The 20,582-nt window shown below is 53.4% G+C and overlaps 1 protein-coding gene across 1 annotated transcript in view; it reads right to left on the bottom strand.

Moving 5' to 3' along the window:
• Nucleotides 1-1,706: 1,706 nt before the first annotated feature.
• ilf2 (interleukin enhancer binding factor 2) overlaps nt 1,707-20,582 on the bottom strand; it is a 40,178-nt gene continuing 21,302 nt past the window's right edge. Inside the window, exons 8-14 of the mRNA XM_072490627.1 lie at nt 15,782-15,860; nt 10,296-10,383; nt 7,951-8,012; nt 7,475-7,589; nt 4,347-4,437; nt 3,415-3,579; nt 1,707-1,852 (exon numbers count right to left, since the gene is read on the bottom strand). Of these exons, the coding sequence (XP_072346728.1) occupies nt 3,431-3,579; nt 4,347-4,437; nt 7,475-7,589; nt 7,951-8,012; nt 10,296-10,383; nt 15,782-15,860 (584 nt within the window). The 3' untranslated portion in view covers nt 1,707-1,852; nt 3,415-3,430. The remainder of the gene's footprint in view (nt 1,853-3,414; nt 3,580-4,346; nt 4,438-7,474; nt 7,590-7,950; nt 8,013-10,295; nt 10,384-15,781; nt 15,861-20,582) is intronic.

Genomic DNA, 20,582 nt, shown 5'->3' with positions numbered 1-20,582 from the left:
TCCCGGGTATCTGTTATTCTATATATGAACCACCCCGAACCCCTCAATTAGATTCCAGTCTGTAACTCACTCCCGGGTATCTGTTATTCTATATATAAACCACCCCGAACCCCTCGATTAGATTTCAGTATGTAACTCACTCCCGGGTATCTGTTATTCTATATATAAACCACACCGAACCCCTCGATTAGATTCCAGTCTGTAACTCACTCCCGGGTATCTGTTATTCTATATAAAACCACCGTGAGCCCCTCGATTAGATTCCAGTCTGTAACTCACTCCCGGGTATCTGTTATTCTATATATAAACCACCCCGAACACCTCGATTAGATTTCAGTATGTAACTCACTCCCGGGTATCTGTTATTCTATATATAAACCACACCGAACCCCTCGATTAGATTCCAGTCTGTAACTCACTCCCGGGTATCTGTTATTCTATATATAATTCACCCCGAACCTCTCGATTAGATTCCAGTCTGTAACTCACTCCTGGGTATCTGTTATTCTCTACATAAACCACCCTGAACCCCTCGATTAGATTCCAGTCTGTAACTCACTCCCGGGTATCTGTTATTCTATATATAAACCACCCCGAACCCCTTCGTTAGATTCCAGTCTGTAACTCACTCCCGGGAATCTGTTATTCTATATATAAACCACCCCGAACCCCTCGATTAGATTCCAGTCTGTAACTCACTCCCGGGTATCTGTTATTCTATATATAAACCACCCCGAACCCCTCGACTAGATTCCAGTCTGTAACTCACTCCCGGGTATCCGTTATTCTATATATAAACCACCCCGAACCCCTCGATTAGATTCCAGTCTGTAACTCACTCCCGGGTTTCTGTTATTCTATATATAAACCACCCTGAGCCCCTCGATTAGATTCCAGTCTGTAACTCACTCCCGGGTATCTGTTATTCTATATATAAACCACCCTGAACCCCTCGATTAGATTCCAGTCTGTAACTCACTCCCGGGTATCTGTTATTCTTTCTATAAACCACCCCGAACCCCTCGATTAGATTCCAGTCTGTAACTCACTCCCGGGTATCTGTTATTCTCTATATAAACCACCCCGAACCCCTCGATTAGATTCCAGTCTGTAACTCACTCCCGGGTATCTGTTATTCTATATATAAACCACCCCGAACCCCTCGATTAGATTCCAGTCTGTAACTCACTCCCGGGTATCTGTTATTCTCTATATAAACCACCCCGAACCCGTCGATTAGATTCCAGTCTGTAACTCACTCCCGGGTATCTGTTATTCTATATATAAACCACCCCGAACCCCTCGATTAGATTCCAGTCTGTAACTCACTCCCGGGTATCTGTTATTCTATATATAAACCACCCCGAACCCCTCGATTAGATTCCAGTCTGTAACTCACTCCCGGGTATCTGTTATTCTATATATAAACCACCCCGAACCCCTCGATTAGATTCCAGTCTGTAACTCTCTCCTATGTCTACGCTATCAGACTTGCCAACTGTTCAATACTCAGGAATACGAACACGCAGCAATCTATCCCCGCAGTTTTTTTAAGCGGGCAGTGCCACTTTACTTCCATACTCTGTGTAACTGCAAGTCAACTGGGCAAGAACTTTCAAGCACCGATCCCAAGCTTTTCACCCGCCTGCTATTGGAAGTCGACAAACCATTACAGAAATCAGCCGGCATTACACTTCCCCGCGGGATTAGGAAATGGAAATAAAACTTTATTGCAACTTGGAATCAACTACAAAATGAAACACAACATTCAGGGCGACAGACGGTTGCTTGGTCCAGCGTTAAGGCCGAAGCGCGCGCGTGTCAGGGTGCTGCTCTGTCACAGGAGGCTGGCCTGAAAAAGAAGAGGGGGGGGTGGGGGGGGGGGGGGGAGCAAAACGCAAGAAAAAGTTTAGTCAGAGTCTGTGTTGGTGGACAGGGCTGAAGCCCGAGACAGTGACCCAGGGCCGGGATCGAACCGGGTATCCTCGGTGCCGCGAGGCAGCGGCGCTAACCACGGCTCCGCCTCCGCACCGCCCATGTGCAGCACTTTAACAGAGATCTCAGATCACACACAGCGCATCATCTACAGGGATTCAGAGCGCGGAGGCTCACACAGGCAAACGGGGGGGGGGGGTTCCGCCACACGGTACCAAAGGCGGGGCGGTTTAATGGCCAGCCAATTTGTCGGCGCTGGGACGGGGAGGAACACTGTCCCATTGCCCCCCCCCAACCCCCTCCCGAGAGAATTACCCCCGTCTGAAGCACAGCACCGCTGACAATGCAGCACACCCTCGGCATTGCAACGTGGTGTCGGCCGTAACACAGGGCGCGCTCACGGTACCTCGGACAAAATGATCTCGTGGATCCACCCCCACGCGCCCATATTTAAACCAATTCCGACCAGGTGGCAGTGACACCGTTTGAATTCGATCAACTGGCACAGCCCCCCCTTCTCATCCCATTTCACACTCTGATAACTGTCATGGGAGTGCCCCTTTAAGAAATGTTTTTGTCGTATCACATGGCTTCAGTGATGTCACTGTGTGGGTGGAGCTGGGCTGTGGCTCTGGGTTTTATTTTCACTTTGAGTTTGGAGCTGGTTTGAACTGCACAGGTTGAAAGAAGTGTCTCTCTACCTTCCTTTTAAAAGCTCCTTCCAGACGGCTTGATAACTTTAAAGAGAGAATTGCTTTCTGGGAGGAATTCAAACCTGCTGTTTGAGAAGGGGGACAGAGTATCAATAACAAGTCTTATACCAGTGAGAGTGCAGTGTGCTGGGCCACGCCTTCGAAAAGGGGTTTCTGGTTTGACTTGGATTTTGTTATTGAATTGGAACAGTTAAGGGGGAATTCATTAAGGGTTATACATGGATTACTGTAGCTGTGTGGGGTATTTATGTTTGTGGTTGATAATTCTTACTGTGTGTGTTTATACAAATGTTAACTAAATTCGTAGAATAAAGCTTGTTTTTTTTGATTAAAAGCACCCAAGGCCTCTATTGAACAACACCTGAAAGGCAGGGCCTTGTTCTCATCGTAACCACAATCGATAAATAGTTGTAGGTCAGGATAACTCCATCATATACTTTGGAGTTTTCTGAACTCTGGCCCATGACATAAAACACGAACTATTAATGCGGCCGTTTTAACCATTAATATCCTTTGTCAACACAGTGGTCGTCGGCATCTTTCATTTCCTTTTTATAGTGGGTGCATGACGTATTATTCGCTTTCAGCAGTTCTCAGCTTGGGGGTGTACCTGGAGGGCGCTGTCAGTTGTTGGGGTGGAGGGGCGCAGCCTGACAGGATAAACCAATGGCATTTTTCAGCACGATGGCAGCACCGGATAAAATAACCTTGGGCAGGAGAGTGAGCGGACCGGAGGGCGAAGAGGGGATGACGGCACAGCGCATACCACTAAGTAACGTCCTTCACTCCGTCGTCTCCATAACTTCCTCCTCTTCCTCGGCTCCTTCTGTGGCCTCCTCCTCGCCCTCCTTCTTCTCCGGTGGTTTTTCGTAAGCTTTCTCCGAGGGCGTCACGATCACTCCTTCCCAAGTGGACATTTCCACAGCTAGACCTGGTGGGCAAGGAGAGTCACACACACGTCACCTCAGAGGTGCCTGGACCCTCAAATTCACCTTAAACAAAACTAAAGAGCAAATGGGAAACATCAAACCCAAACGGGAGGTTAAAAGGGTCAATAAAGCACCCCAGACCCTGCGAAGCCCACCGAGCACAGGTTTCTGAGGCGTTTCTCACCCCTCGACAGTCTGCTCGATCCTGGCCTCACTGCTCACCCCCTGCACAGCTCCGCTGCTGACATCTGGGATTACAACGGCTGAGGTTTAGGATGGAGGGGAAGAGAGATGGTGCCAGGTGACGCGCAAGATGTTCCTCTCCTCCCTCCCCTGCAGAGTTTTGTGGCTTTTATGTACTCCACTGCGCTCCGGAGCCCAGTGGCCATCGTCTAGAGCCACGAGGAGGTCACAAACCAGCCTGGTCCCTTCTTGATGCCCAGGCACGCAGGCGCACCTTTCAACACGGGGTCAGTGGGACAAGGAGGAGTAGGTAGTCCAGCTGATTTCCCAACCTCACTTGAGCTAAGCGTACGAGGCCCGTTACCCCATCCCCAGCCGAGATATCGCAGGAACGGGGCATCTTCTGTCATTACCACAACAAGAGTTGCCTTTGCTCAAGCGGTCAATCTTGCTGGCTTATCAAACGGCAGAGAGCCTTGCAGAGAAATGCACCAGGTTATTGGAAAGCCGCGTGCGCCTGTGGGGAAGCGGGGCAGGGCATGAGCAAGGAACGATGCAAAAGAATAGCACCGCGTTTCAGACTTACTGCTGGCGTCTCCTTCTAATCCCAGGATTTTCCTGTAGCCTCCATGCGAGAGGATGCGGACCAGGGTCTGCGCTGTAAAACACACCATGTCCTAGAGCAAGGAAACAAGACTTTCAGTGGGCTCAAGGAAAACAGAAAACCAAAGACCGCGCATCGACACAACGGCCCGTGGGTCCCCAGGAGGTGCAAAAGTCAGGGTTAAAATTTGGTCACTTGTTTGCGCAAAGCAAGGTCATCGACAATAGGAGTCAGCCATTCCAGCCGGCTCCGCCATTCATCACCACGGCTGGTCACCCAACTCAGTAATCTGTTCCTGCTCCCCCCCCCACCCTTCCCCCCCTTCCGATGATCCCTTTCGGCCCAAGAGCTATATGTAACATGACATCTCATCTGAAACAATGACGCCTCTGCCAGCACGGTACTTCCGTAGCACTGCACCAGTGTGCCAGCCTGCTGACTGCCCCTGCGGTGGTGGGGCTGGGACCCGTGACCTTTTGGTTCGGTGCAGAGGGAGCGGCCACTTAGCCAAGGCCAACACCTGGGCTTCGCGAGCAAGGGTGGTTCAAAATTCAAGGGACACGTAGTTAGAAAGAGAGCACGCGAGGAGTAAGAGCAGGTGACGGGGAACATCGCCTGAAGTGGACGTGTACGGGTTCACGATCGCGCGAGATGGTGATGTTCCCCGTGTAATCCCCGAGGATGGGTTAAAAGTCGTGGTGCTAACAAAGAACATCAAACTATGTATTTGAAACAAAGCTAGTTTATTTACACAACTTTAAATGATTTGCACACCGTACTAAGTAATAGCTAAGAAAATAACAGTATTAAATATATGCTACAGTAATCTATAACATCTAACTATGCTGTCTAAACTCCAATACAATGAACAGACAATCTCAACCTTTCGCTAACACCTTCTCCTAGAATCCCAGGAGTCACAGTATGACTACTCTGTGGTGCCATCTAGTGTTGAGATACACGAACATCATCTTGTTAACCCTTTACGCTCCCGACATTATACATATCATTACACACAGGTCATTCGGCCCTTTTGGTCCACGCCAGCCCAAGGACACCCAGGTTTCCTATTTTATGGAGGAGAGTTCTGGGGCACCACACCACAGGAAAGATGTGAAAGCCTTTCGATCGGGTGTGGAGGACGGTGACCAGGATACACGAGGAGGTTGGAGACGGTAAGCCTGTTCTCCTCGGAACAGGAGCGGCCCAACGTCAATGCGGTACGTGGATAAGAGGCTTTGACAGAGTAGACAAGATAAAGAACTACTCTCTCTGCCGTGGGGGGGGGTCACAGATTTTAAATTGTTGACAGGGGTCGGGGGCGGGGTGGGATGAGGGTTGCCGGATCTGGAGCCACCGACCAGGTAAAGGTGCCCGAGGTTACTTCCATAAATAATGCAAAAAAAAAAAAAAAAAAAAGGGCAGCACAGTGGCTAGCACTGCTGCCTCAGGTTAGGTGGATTGGCCGTGCTAAATTGCCCCTTCATGTTCAGGTATTTGCGGCTTAGGTGAGGTTACGGGTTTGCAGGGATAGGACGGAAGCCTGGGTTAGGGTGCTCTACCATGGGCCGAATGGCCTCCGTTGGCACGGTAGGGATTCTATTCGATTCAGAGTTAGAAGGAGAATATTCAGAAGTGCTGGGCCTCTTGATTTGGTTTCTTTGGGAAGTTTGGGCCTCGCTGGAGACATCCCTCGTGCAACAACAAGGCCTCTATCTCTGCAATGGCATTTCGCACCTCTCTCACCACCTGCCGATACTTCAGAAGACACCGGGCCACGGCAGCACAGACCAAATGCCGATTTCCTAGGGGGCGACCTTAATAGAACATAGAACAATACAGCGCAGTACAGGCCCTTCGGCCCACGATGTTGCACCGAAACAAAAGCCATCTAACCTACACTATGCCATTATCATCCATATGTTTATCCAATAAACTTTTAAATGCCCTCAATGTTGGCGAGTTCACTACTGTAGCAGGTAGGGCATTCCACGGCCTCACTACTCTTTGCGTAAAGAACCTACCTCTGACCTCTGTCCTATATCTATTACCCCTCAGTTTAAAGTTATGTCCCCTCGTGCCAGCCATATCCATCCGCGGGAGAAGGCTCTCACTGTCCACCCTATCCAACCCCCTGATCATTTTGTATGCCTCTATTAAGTCTCCTCTTAACCTTCTTCTCTCCAACGAAAACAACCTCAAGTCAGTCAGCCTTTCCTCATAAGATTTCCCCTCCATACCAGGCAACATCCTGGTAAATCTCCTCTGCACCCGCTCCAAAGCCTCCACGTCCTTCCTATAATGCGGTGACCAGAACTGTACGCAATACTCCAAATGCGGCCGGACCAGAGTTCTGTACAGCTGCAACATGACCTCCCGACTCCGGAACTCAATCCCTCTACCAATAAAGGCCAACACTCCATAGGCCTTCTTCACAACCCTATCAACCTGGGTGGCAACTTTCAGGGATCTATGTACATGGACACCTAGATCCCTCTGCTCAGCCACACTTTCAAGAACTTTACCATTAGCCAAATATTCCACATTCCTGTTATTCCTTCCAAAGTGAATCACCTCACACTTCTCTACATTAAACTCCATTTGCCACCTCTCAGCCCAGCTCTGCAGCTTATCTATATCCCTCTGTAACCTGCTACATCCTTCCACACTATCGACAACACCACCGACTTTAGTATCGTCTGCAAATTTACTCACCCACCCTTCTGCGCCTTCCTCTAGGTCATTGATAAAAATGACAAACAGCAACGGCCCCAGAACAGATCCTTGTGGTACTCCACTTGTAACTGAACTCCATTCTGAACATTTCCCATCAACCACCACCCTCTGTCTTCTTTCAGCGAGCCAATTTCTGATCCACATCTCTAAATCACCCTCAATCCCCAGCCTCCGTATTTTTTGCAATAGCCTACCGTGGGGAACCTTATCAAACGCAGACCCTGACGAGCGAGCGCCAGCAGAACAACGTTCACCCGCCCGCGGAATCGCGGGCCCCCGATTCCAACCGGCTCCAAGATTCAGCCGGCCCGTAACCCGGGGAACGCGCCGACCCCCCCCCGGCCAGTAGCTTCAGACCAAGGGAAGACTCTCACCTGCTGTTCAAGCGTCATTACCGTGTGCACGCGGAAGTTCCCACTTTCGCAGGGATCGGTGATCCCCACCGATCCTGGCAGGAACAACCCAGCGGCCAGGAGCTGGAGGCAGCGTCTGCAAGCAAAAAAAAAACGCAAATGTCAAAAACGCTGGCCCGAATTCACCCCCACACTGACATGAACCTGCCTCGAGGAGAAAGATTTCAGACTCGTCAGACCCGGACCAATTCCAGCCACTGCCCTCGAGCGTCCATTCTCCCCCACCCCACCCATCGAGCCACAATCTCCACCCCCACCCTGCCCAACATCTTCACTCCTCCTGCACCCCACCCACCTTTCACCGCGTACTTTAAACCCCCCCCCCCCCCAACCCCATCACAATCTCCTTCCCAAGAATTCTATTCCAGCATAATTCATCCCACAGAAACCCGTAGACAGGGATTCTCGCCACAGCCCCGTCACCCCCGTGGACGTACCTGAATCCAACATTGAGCGCCAGCGGCTGCCTGGATGGGTTGTTCATCACAGCCGAGTGGCCCTGCAGGGGGGAGATTCAAGGCGAGAGTCAACTCCAGGCGCAATTCTCAGCGCACGCAAAAATATATATCGTAACAACGTGCGGACAGCGAGCTTCTGTTCCCTCTCCAGCCCCATGGGGGGGGGGGGGGTTACAACATGGCACTCCAACCTTCCATGGGAAACACTCACCAAACACAGGTTAGGCAGGGCAGATGACAAGGCAACGTCAGACACTTCTGTGAGCGGGGAGGCCATCGATATTAGACAGCGACTAATAAAACCCGGTCGGGAGAAACATCTTTACCCAGACAGCGCGGAGCTCACTACCACGGTTAAGGGGAACAGCGCCCTGTAGGTGCCTTTAACGGGAAGCCGGAGGTGAAAGGGGCAGGAGGCAAGTTCGGAGGAAGCATATACACTGGGAGAGGCGGAATTTGCACTCAAATGGGCGGGACTGCCTCCGGCCTCCCAGCCTCGCGTTACCAGGATACCAAAGAGCGTTGGGTAAGAGAAGTGGAGGCACCGACAATGCAGAGCTCCAAAAGATTTAGGAAACTGGGATTGTGTGAAACGGGTAATGCTTTTCATCCGTATATGTATTTGGCAATCTCCGTAATGGAACATTGTTTCACAGGAGCATTATAAAGGAAAGTTATAAAATGTATTAAACAAAATTGAGAGAATAACACACTTTGGGAAGGAGGGTTCTCCAGTTAGCACAGTCTAACTATAATAATAATCTTTATTAGTGTCACAAGCAGGCTTTCATTAACATCACAATGAAGTTACTGTGAGAAGCCCCTAGTCGCCACATTCCGGGGCCTGTTCGGGTACACGGGAGGGAGAATTCAGAATGTCCAATTCACCTAACAGCAAGTCTTTCGGGACTTGTGGGAGGAAACCGGAGCACCCGGAGGAAACCCACGCAGACACGGGGAGAACGTGCAGACTCCGCACAGACAGTGACCCAAGCCGGGAATCGAACCCGGGACGCTGGAGCTGTGAAGCAGCAGTGCTAACCGCCGTCCTACCGTGGCCGCCTGGCAGGGGCGTCGTGGCAAAGAAAACGTGGACTGCATTTTAAAAAAAAGTCTTAAAAAGGAAAATTGCTTTTTGTATTTTGAGGACGAATGCATAAACAGCGAAGGGGAGGGGGTTTATAGGCATTAGCGGGGCCAGAGAGTCTATGCAGTCCCTGGTAGCACGGAGCTTGAATGTGGCTGAAGGACAGGTTACCGAAGCCTTTGAAATTTGGTATTCTTGCTTTTGTCCTAATTGAGGGGCAAACGAAAAGCTTTGACAACATCGCTCTCTTTACAACATGTGTGCGCTGCACAAACCGCCCCCACCCCTCCCAGAGCGGATTATCCAGCACAAAGAGCTACTGAGACAAGAGGTTACTACATCAATTAAAGGAGGATGGGATGGCTATTTGAAGAGTTAGGCAGATGGAAAGGGGAAGGCCACTGGATCAGAGTAGACAGCTCCAGTTAGAGCACAAACTCCATGGGCCGAATTCCCTGGATATCACCCCGAGACAGTGGGAAGGGGGACCGTCCTTCCTTTTATTTAAGTAGAGAGAGAGAGAGTCGGCCAGAATTCCTTCTCCTGAAAGATCTACACAAAACAATTGTGCCTCCTCCCACGGACTGCGTGACTCTCCACTCCCACAGCCTGCAGGAAAACAAAAGCCCCGACAAAACAGTTTTGTGTCCGGGGAAAGGGGATCGCGCAAAGTGCTGCAGAAGAAATCCATTATTTCGCCCTCGATGCGCCGACAGGCTAGTTTTGATGGACAGCTGAGAGTTAAATGGCGTTGCTATGGGAGACAGTCACAGCAGAATACAGGTTTCGTATCACCTCATCACCATTTCGAAGCAAAATATTTGTGACTATCGATATTCTTTCCACTGCCCCCTTGAACTCCCTCCCCTCCCGGAGAGCTCATCATTTTGGTTGCAGCTAATAGGGATACTGCCTATTTATGTATAAATATGTGGGCCCAAACAGTGGGGTTCTGACACGCTGTTCATCCAGTTAGGCCCTACCCTCATGTAGCACGTGGCCGCGTGACCTTCAGCGGGGTTTAACGCATGGTGATCAGAGGGAGGAGTGCTCGCCTCACCTCACTAGCCCCCGGACACTGAGGCCAACTGTAGTCCCGGGCGATAGTGGCTGCGATCGGCAAGCTCAGCGGTGAACACAGCCAGGACTAACTGCCTGGCTCACTGGGTGAACTCGCTGGAGTTGCCGAGGCCGGACAAACGCACGGGGCCTGGAGCTGCGATCGGCGCGCACGTACCAGAAGGTCGATGATCCAAGGCGTCAAAGGCTCGAATCCAGGGAAGCGGCACCTCAAATCCTTCATCAGCCGTATCAGCACTTTGACTCTGAGAAAACACGAAAGCAGTCATTCCGTCAGGGTCCGAGCCCGTTGCCCTTTGTGAACTATTTTGCGGGCCGCAGAGTGAAGTCAAATACCCCCTTGAACCTTTGTGCCGCTCAAACAATAGTAATCCCCGTTTCAGATTTAGGATTCACTCATCAATGATGGGCAGAGAGTGGCAGGAAGGCGATATTCCAAACCTTCAGCGACACGTCTATCTCAAACAGGATAAACCTGTTGGTAAGCTTGCCGATGACACGAAGGTTGGGGGGAGTTGTAGGTAGTGTCGAGGGCTGTTGCAGGTTACAACAGGACATTGACAGGATGCAGAGCTGGGCTGAGAAGTGGCAGATGGAGTTCAACCTTGATAAATGTGAAGTGATTCATTTTGGAAGGTCGAATTTGAATGCTGAATACCGGGTTAAAGGCAGGATTCTTGGAAGTGTGGAGGAACAGAGGGATCTTGGGGTCCCCGTACATAGATCCCTCAAAGTTGCCACCCAGGTTGATAGGGTTGTTAAGAAGGCGTATGGTGTGTTGGCTTTCATTAACAGGGGGATTGAGATACACCCAGGGGACCAGGGAAGGGGGATAGACGAGCTTCCACTGAAGAGGGCGGAAGGGAGTTTTCGGTACCTACGGATCCAGGTGGCCAGGAGCTGGGGGGCCCTACACAAGCTCAACTTGACGAGGCTGGTGGAGCAGATGGAGGAGTTTAAAAGGTGGGATATGCTGTCATTCTCCCTGGCGGGTAGGGTACAGTCCGTGAAGATGACGGTGCTCCCGAGGTTCCTTTTTATATTCCAGTGCCTCCCCATCCTGATCCCCAAGGCCTTTTTTTAAGCGGGTCAGCAGGAGCATCATGGGGTTTGTATGGGCGAAAAAGACCCCGAGGGTGAGAAGGGTATTTCTGGAACAGAGCAATGACAGAGGAGGGCTAGCGTTGCCTAATCTGTATGGGTACTACTGGGCTGCCAGTGTGGCGATGATACGCAAGTGGGTAATGGAGGGGGAGGGGGCGGCGTTGAAGAGGCTGGAGATGGTGTCCTGTGTGGGCCCGAGCCTGGGAGCGCTGGTGACGGCATCACTGCCGCTCCTGCCGACAAGGTACACCAAATTTGGGGGCAGTGGAGGCTCCCCGGGAAATGCCTTCAGGTACATGCAGGTAAAGGCGTTTGTTAGACGGCAGGTGAGTGAATTTCCGCTGCTGCCAGCATGTAGGATCCAGGATAGGGTGCTCTCGGGGGTGTGGGTTGGAGAAGGCAAGGTCTTGGCGACCTACCAGGAGATGCAGGAGGAGGAGGAGAAAGGTAGATGGGAGGAGCTGGGGGAGGAGAAAGAAGAGGGTACGTGGGCGGACGCCCTGGGTAGGGTAAATTCTTCCTCCTCTTGCGCCAGGCTTAGCCTGATACAATTTAAGGTTCTGCACAGGGCGCACAGGACTGGGGCAAGGCTGAGTCGGTTTTTTTGGAGTGGAGGACAGGTGTGTGAGGTGTTCGGGGAGCCCAGCAAATCATGCCCACATGTTCTGGGCGTGCCCAGCGCTGGATGGGTTCTGGAGGGGCGTTGCGAGGACTGTGTCGAACGTGGTAAACACCCGAGTTAAGCCGAGGTGGGGGCTCACACTATTTGGGGTATCGGACGAGCCGGGAGTGCAGGGGTGAAAGAGGCCGGTATTCTGGCCTTTGCGTCCCTGGTAGCCCGGCGGAGGATTCTGCTACAGTGGAAGGATGCGAGGCCCCCAAGCGTGGAAGCCTGGATCAGCGACATGGCAGGGTTCATTAAATTGGAGGGGGTAAAATTTGCCTCAAGAGGATCTGTGCAAGGGTTCTTCAGGCGGTGGCAACCGTTCGTAGACTTTCTAGCGGAGCGTTTAGAGGTGGTCAGGAGCAGCAGCAACCCGGGGCTGGGGGGGTACTTTGTGTTTACTACTGTGTTTATTATTGTTTAATGTGGGGCTTGTATATTGGGGGAATATGTGACATAGCTATAAGATGTTTATTTATGTGTTCTTTGTTCTTTTCTTATTTCTGTAAGTTCTGTAATTTTGTTGAAAATATGTTAAAAATTTGAATTAAAATATTTTTTAAAACCCAAAAAAACCCAGGGGGATTGAGTTTAAGAGCCGCGAGGTTTTGCTGCAGCTTTATACAACCCGAGTTAGACCACACTTGGAATATTGTGTCCAGTTCTGGTCGCCTCATTATAGGAAGGATGTGGATGCTTTGGAGAGGGTACAGAGGAGATTTACCAGGATGCTGCCTGGACTGGAGGGCATGTCTTATGAAGAGCGGTTGAGGGAGCTGGGGCTTTTCTCACTGGAGCGAAGAAGGCAGAGAAGGGACTTGATAGAGGTGGACAAGGCGATGAGGGGCATGGATAGAGTGGATAGCCAGAGACTTTTCCCCAGGGCGGAAATGGCTGTCACGAGGGGACATAGTTTGAAGGTGATTGGAGGAAGGTATAGGGGAGATGTCAGAGGTTCTTTACACAGAGAGTGGTGGGTGTGTGGAATGCACTGCCAGCAGAGGTGGGGGAGTCAGAGGCATTAGGGACATTTAAGCGACTCTGAGACAGGCACATGGACAGCAGTAAATTGAAGGGGTGGAGGTGAGGTTGATCTTAGATTAGGATAAATGGTCGGCACAACATCGTGGGCCGAAGGGCCTGTACTGTGCTGGACTGTTCTCTGTAAACCCGTGGACAACCCGAGGGAAATGTGGTGAGCTGTGCTGCATTGGATTCATGGTCCCAGGCAAAAAGCGCAGCTTGCATACCCCTGTTTTATTCCATGTACAAACCGGCTGTGCAACTGTGACAGGATAGCCCGTCTCCACTGGTTTTTAGATTTAAAAGCAAACCCGTGGAGTTCGACGCTTCACTGCTCCCGATAAGATGGTAGAGCAACTGAAAACACATCTCCTGGTGCAATGCCAGCGATCGGCCGCGACGGGGGACGTTTGCCACGTAGGTGGGCTGTCCCAGTTCAGCCAGAAGAGGGCCAACCACATCAGACACAGTTTGCTGCGGTCCCGGTGGCCATTCCTCCGGGAACGATGCCAGCATCAGCCACCCCCCCGTCATCCGAAGGTACACTCCTGGTCCAAGCTGCATTACCCAACGGTAAGCAAGTCAGGAGCGGGGGAGCGACAAACGGGAGAAGAACTAGGGACACAGGAATTAGGAGAAGTCGGCCAACTCAGCCCTTCAGCTCAGCCGTTCAATCAGATCCTGGCTGATCTCTTCCTGGTCTCACATCCATCTCTCGGCCTGTTCCCCAAATCCCTTTAACCCGTTTTAAAATCAGAAATCTATCGGTCCCCTTCTTGAAACCATTGAATGACTCAGATTCCTCCGCACTATGGGGCAGCGAGTTCCACCAATTCGCCACCCTCTGTGAGAAGTAGTTCCTCCTCAGAGGCGAAGGTGGCAATAGCGAGTATTGAGGTGCACAATGGGGAGAGGGAAAGATAAAGATGCCCGTGGTCTGAAAAGACCAGAGGCTGCTTTCCTGTCTCAGGGGAACATACAGCTGACTGGTGGTGGTTTAACCAGAGCGTCACCACGCCTCGGGCGAGGGGGAAGTTGGAGAAGGTGGGGCACCTTAATGAATAACCTCAGCCGGTACGGGAATTGAAGCAGCTCTGCTGGCCACGCTCTGCATCACAAACCAGCTGCCCAGCCAACTGAGCTAACACGGCACTCCGGAGTAGAACTAACCCCGTGCAGTACCTGTCCTGGGAGTGTTTGATGGGGACAGTGTAGAGGGAGCTTTACTCTGTATCTAACCCCGTGCTGTACCTGTCCTGGGAGTGTTTGATGGGGACAGTGTATAGGGAGCTTTACTCTGTATCTAACCCCGTGCTGTACCTGTCCTGGGAGTGTTTGATGGGGACAGTGTAGAGGGAGCTTTACTCTGTATCTGACCCCATGCTGTACCTGTCCTGGGAGTGTTTGATGGGGACAGTGTAGAGGGAGCTTTACTCTGTATCCAACCCCGTGCTGTACCTGTCCTGGGAGTGTTTGATGGGGACAGTGTAGAGGGAGCTTTATTCTGTATCTAACCCAGTGCTGTACCTGTCCTGGGAGTGTTTGATGGGGACAGTGTAGAGGGAGCTTTACTCTGTATCTAACCCCGTGCTGTACCTGTCCTGGGAGTGTTTGATGGGGACAGTGTAGAGGGAACTTTACTCTGTATCTAACCCCGTGCTGTACCTGTCCCGGGAGTGTTTGATGGGGACACTGTAGAGGGAGCTTTACTCTGTATCTAACCCCGTGCTGTACCTGTCCTGGGAGTGTTTGATGGGGACAGCGTAGAGGGAGCTTTACTCTGTATCTAACCCCGTGCTGTACCTGTCCTGGGAGTGTTTGATGGGGACAATGTAGAGGGTGCTTTACTCTGTATCTAACCCCGTGCTGTACCTGTCCTGGGAGTGTTTGATGAGGACAGTGTAGAGGGAGCTTTACTCTGTATCTAACCCCGTGCTGCACCTGTCCTGGGAGTGTTTGGTGGGGAGTGTAGAGGGAGCTTTACTCTGTATCTAACCCCGTGCTGTTCCTGTCCTGGGAGTGTTTGATGGGGACAGTGTAGAGGGAGCTTTACTCTGTATCTAACCCCGTGCTGTACCTGTCCTGGGAGTGTTTGGTAGGGAGTGTAGAGGGAGCTTTACTCTGTATCTAACCCCGTGCAGTACCTGTCCTGGGAGTGTTTGATGGGGACAGTGTCGAGGGAGCTTTACTCTATCTAATCTGCGATGACAACGTGATGTAATGAACTTCAAATCTTTTTTTTTTAAAATAAATATAAATTGAGAGTACCCAATTCATTTTTCCCAATTAAGGGGCAATTTAGCGCGGCCAATCCACCTACCCTGCACATCTTTGGGTTGTGGGGGCGAAACCCACGCAGACACGGGGAGAATGTGCAAACTCCATACGGACAGTGACCCAGAGCCGGGATCGAACCTGGGACCTCGGCGCCGTGAGGCCGCAGTGCTAACCCACTGCGCCAACCGTGCTGCCCAATGAACTTCAAATCTGCAGCTAGCACCCTGTACTTGTTTGATGGGGCAGTGCAGGGAAGTTTAATTTATCCAATTTCTAACCTCGCTTGGCGACACTTGACACGGATACTGGATGCATGAAAGGGAATAGGCGGCATTCTGTACCCCTAACATTTCCCCCCCCCCTCCTCCAATGACCAGAACACTCAGACAAGCAAACTAGATGAATATTATAGAAGTGGCTGGACAATATCAGGCTTGCTGTTGTCAAGGTGCGTGTACGTCAAGGGGCTAGGCGGTCGATAGCACCTTTGAAAGGCTGGGGAGTGTGGAATGGTGGCTTCACAGGGTAGGCTTTCCCCGGGGGGGGGGGGGGGGGGGGTAAAGAGGTTGACTTACGTGGACTGAGAGGAATTCTCCTCAAACCAGCGAGCGTGACGAATCGCTGCTAAAGCACTCTGCAGGACTTTAATGTCCACTGTAAAGGAAAGAAACAACATTAGTAACAGTGGCAACCGAGGCAGAGAGGAGGGAGGAGGGGTGGGCGATGACGAGAGGCAGATAGGGAGGGCGAGAGACAGACAGCGAGGGGGGAACGGGGCGAGGGCAGGCAGAGGGAGACAGATAGATCCTCTCCATTCCAATTTTAACACTTTCATACGCAGGCTTCTAACCGTCTGAATTAATTAATTCACAAGAAATAACACCAATATAATTAGCTTTGCCATTGCCTTGTCAGTATTTGAAAGCGCAAGTAATGGGGATTAACGTGGCTCATGGCTGGGTGATGAACTAGCGCCAAGCTAGACCTGATTAGTCAACCCACTTATACCTACCCTGCAATTTCTGCCCTATCATCATGTCCTGCATATTGTCCCTATTTCAATTTTCCACCAGGGACACCCCCGCAAGAATAGCGGATGGCTACGGCAACGGATACAACCCCCACAAGAACAGCGGACGGCTACGGATACAACCCTCACAAGAACAGCGGACGGCTACGGATACAACCCCCCGCAAGAACAGCGGACGGCTACGGATACAACCCCCACAAGAACAGCGGACGGCTACGGCAACGGATACAACCCCCGCAAGAACAGCGGACGGCTACGGCAACGGATACAACCCCCGCAAGAACAGCGGACGGCTACGGCGACGGATACAACCCCCGCAAGAACAGCGGACGGCGACGGATACAACCCCCCGCAAGAACAGCGGACGGCGACGGATACAACCCCACAAGAACAGCGGACGGCTACGATACAACCCCCCGCAAGAACAGCGGACGGCGACGAATACAACCCCCACAAGAACAGCGGACGGCTACGGATACAACCCCCCACAAGAACAGCGGACGGCTACGGATACAACCCCCACAAGAACAGCGGACGGCTACGGATACAACCCCCACAAGAACAGCGGACGGCGACGGATACAACCCCCACAAGAACAGCGGACGGCGACGGATACAACCCCCACAAGAACAGCGGACGGCTACGGATACAGCCCCCCGCAAGAACAGCGGACGGCTACGGCGACGGATACAACCCCCGCAAGAACAGCGGACGGCGACGGATACAACCCCCACAAGAACAGCGGACGGCGACGGATACAACCCCCACAAGAACAGCGGACGGCTACGGATACAACCCCCCGCAAGAACAGCGGACGGCTACGGATACAACCCCGTGCAAGAACAGCGGACAGCTACGGCGACGGATACAACCCCCACAAGAACAGCGGACGGCTACGGCAACGGATACAACCCCCACAAGAACAGCGGACGGCGACGGATACAACCCCCACAAGAACAGCGGACGGCTACGGATACAACCCCCACAAGAACAGCGGACGGCGACGGATACAATCCCCACAAGAACAGCGGACGGCGACGGATACAACCCCCACAAGAACAGCGGACGGCTACGGATACAGCCCCCCGCAAGAACAGCGGACGGCTACGGCGACGGATACAACCCCCACAAGAACAGCGGACGGCGACGGATACAACCCCCACAACAGCGGACGGCTACGGATACAACCCCCCCGCAAGAACAGCGGACGGCTACGGAGACGGATACAACCCCCACAAGAACAGCGGACGGCGACGGATACAACCCCCACAAGAACAGCGGACGGCTACGGCGACAGATACAACCCCCACAAGAACAGCGGACGGCGACGGATACAACCCCCCGCAAGAACAGCGGACGGCGACGGCTACGGATACAACCCCCCACAAGAACAGCGGACGGCGACGGATACAACCCCCACAAGAACAGCGGACGGCGACGGATACAACCCCCACAAGAACAGCGAACGGCTACGGATACAACCCCCACAAGAACAGCGGACGGCGACGGATACAACCCCCACAAGAACAGCGGACGGCTACGGATACAACCCCCACAAGAACAGCGGACGGCGACGGATACAACCCCCACAAGAACAGCGGACGGCGACGGATACAACCCCCACAAGAACAGCGGACGGCTACGGATACAACCCCCCGCAAGAACAGCGAACGGCTACGGATACAACCCCGTGCAAGAACAGCGGACGGCTACGGCGACGGATACAACCCCCCGCAAGAACAGCGGACGGCTACGGCGACGGATACAACCCCCACAAGAACAGCGGACGGCGACGGATACAACCCCCACAAGAACAGCGGACGGCGACGGATACAACCCCCGCAAGAACAGCGGACGGCTACGGCGATGGATACAACCCCCACAAGAACAGCGGACGGCGACGGATACAACCCCCGCAAGAACAGCGGACGGCTACGGCGACGGATACAACCCCCCGCAAGAACAGCGGACGGCGACGGATGCAACCCCCACAAGAACAGCGGACGGATACAACCCCCCGCAAGAACAGCGGACGGCTACGGCGACGGATATAACCCCCACATGAACAGCGGACGGCGACGGATACAACCCCCCACAAGAACAGCGGACGGCTAAGACGACGGATACAACCCCCACAAGAACAGCGGACGGCTACGACGACGGATACAACCCCCGCAAGAACAGCGGACGGCGACGGATACAACCCCCACAAGAACAGCGGACGGCGACGGATACAACCCCCGCAAGAACAGCGGACGGCGACGGATACAACCCCCGCAAGAACAGCGAACGGCGACGGATACAACCCCCACAAGAACAGCGGACGGCTACGGCGACGGATACAACCCCCACAAGAACAGCGGACGGCGACGGATACAACCCCCGCAAGAACAGCGGACGGCTACGGCGACGGATACAACCCCCGCAAGAACAGCGGACGGCGACGGATACAACCCCCGCAAGAACAGCGGACGGCTACGGCGACGGATACAACCCCCCGCAATAACAGCGGACGGCGACGGATACAACCCCCCGCAAGAACAGCGGACGGCTACAGCGACGGATACAACCCCCACAAGAACAGCGGACGGCGACGGATACAACCCCCCGCAAGAACAGCGGACGGCTACAGCGACGGATACAACCCCCGCAAGAACAGCGGACGGCGACGGATACAACCCCCCGCAAGAACAGCGGACGGCTACAGCGACGGATACAACCCCCACATGAACAGCGGACGGCGACGGATACAACCCCCCACAAGAACAGCGGACGGCTACGGCGACGGATACAACCCCCACAAGAACAGCGGACGGCGACGGATACAACCCCCCACAAGAACAGCGGACGGCTACGACGACGGATACAACCCCCACAAGAACAGCGGACGGCTACGACGACGGATACAACCCCCGCAAGAACAGCGGACGGCGACGGATACAACCCACACAAGAACAGCGGACGGCTACGGCGACGGATACAACCCCCACAAGAACAGCGGACGGCGACGGATACAACCCCCACAAGAACAGCGGACGGCGACGGATACAACCCCCACAAGAACAGCGGACGGCGACGGATACAACCCCCACAAGAACAGCGGACGGCTACGGCGACGGATACAACCCCCACAAGAACAGCGGACGGCGACGGATACAACCCCCCGCAAGAACAGCGAACGGCTACGGCGACGGATACAACCCCCACAAGAACAGCGGACGGCGACGGATACAACCCCCACAAGAACAGCGGACGGCTACGGCGACGGATACAACCCCCACAAGAACAGCGGACGGCTACGGATACAACCCCCCGCAAGAACAGCGGACGGCTACGGATACAACCCCCACAAGAACAGCGGACGGCTACAGATACAACCCCCACAAGAACAGCGAACGGCTACGGATACAACCCCCACAAGAACAGCGGACGGCGACGGATACAACCCCCCGCAAGAACAGCGGACGGCTACGGATACAACCCCCACAAGAACAGCGGACGGCTATGGCGACGGATACAACCCCCACAAGAACAGCGAACGGCTACAGCGACGGATACAACCCCCACAAGAACAGCGAACGGCTACGGCGACGGATACAACCCCCCGCAATAACAGCGGACGGCGACGGATACAACCCCCACAAGAACAGCGGACGGCGACGGATACAACCCCCCGCAAGAACAGCGGACGGCTACAGCGACGGATACAACCCCCACATGAACAGCGGACGGCGACGGATACAACCCCCCACAAGAACAGCGGACGGCTACGGCGACGGATACAACCCCCACAAGAACAGCGGACGGCGATGGATACAACCCCCCACAAGAACAGCGGACGGCTACGACGACGGATACAACCCCCACAAGAACAGCGGACGGCTACGACGACGGATACAACCCCCGCAAGAACAGCGGACGGCGACGGATACAACCCACACAAGAACAGCGGACGGCTACGGATACAACCCCCACAAGAACAGCGGACGGCGACGGATACAACCCCCACAAGAACAGCGGACGGCGACGGATACAACCCCCACAAGAACAGCGGACGGCGACGGATACAACCCCCACAAGAACAGCGGACGGCTACGGCGACGGATACAACCCCCACAAGAACAGCGGACGGCGACGGATACAACCCCCCGCAAGAACAGCGGACGGCTACGGCGACGGATACAACCCCCACAAGAACAGCGGACGGCGACGGATACAACCCCCACAAGAACAGCGGACGGCTACGGCGACGGATACAACCCCCACAAGAACAGCGGACGGCTACGGATACAACCCCCCGCAAGAACAGCGGACGGCTACGGATACAACCCCCACAAGAACAGCGG

This window comes from Scyliorhinus torazame, chromosome 26 (assembly GCF_047496885.1).
Source record: "Scyliorhinus torazame isolate Kashiwa2021f chromosome 26, sScyTor2.1, whole genome shotgun sequence".
NCBI lineage: Eukaryota > Metazoa > Chordata > Chondrichthyes > Carcharhiniformes > Scyliorhinidae > Scyliorhinus > Scyliorhinus torazame.
Note: the sequence above shows the minus strand (reverse complement) of the source record. Positions and strands in the feature narration are given on the sequence as shown.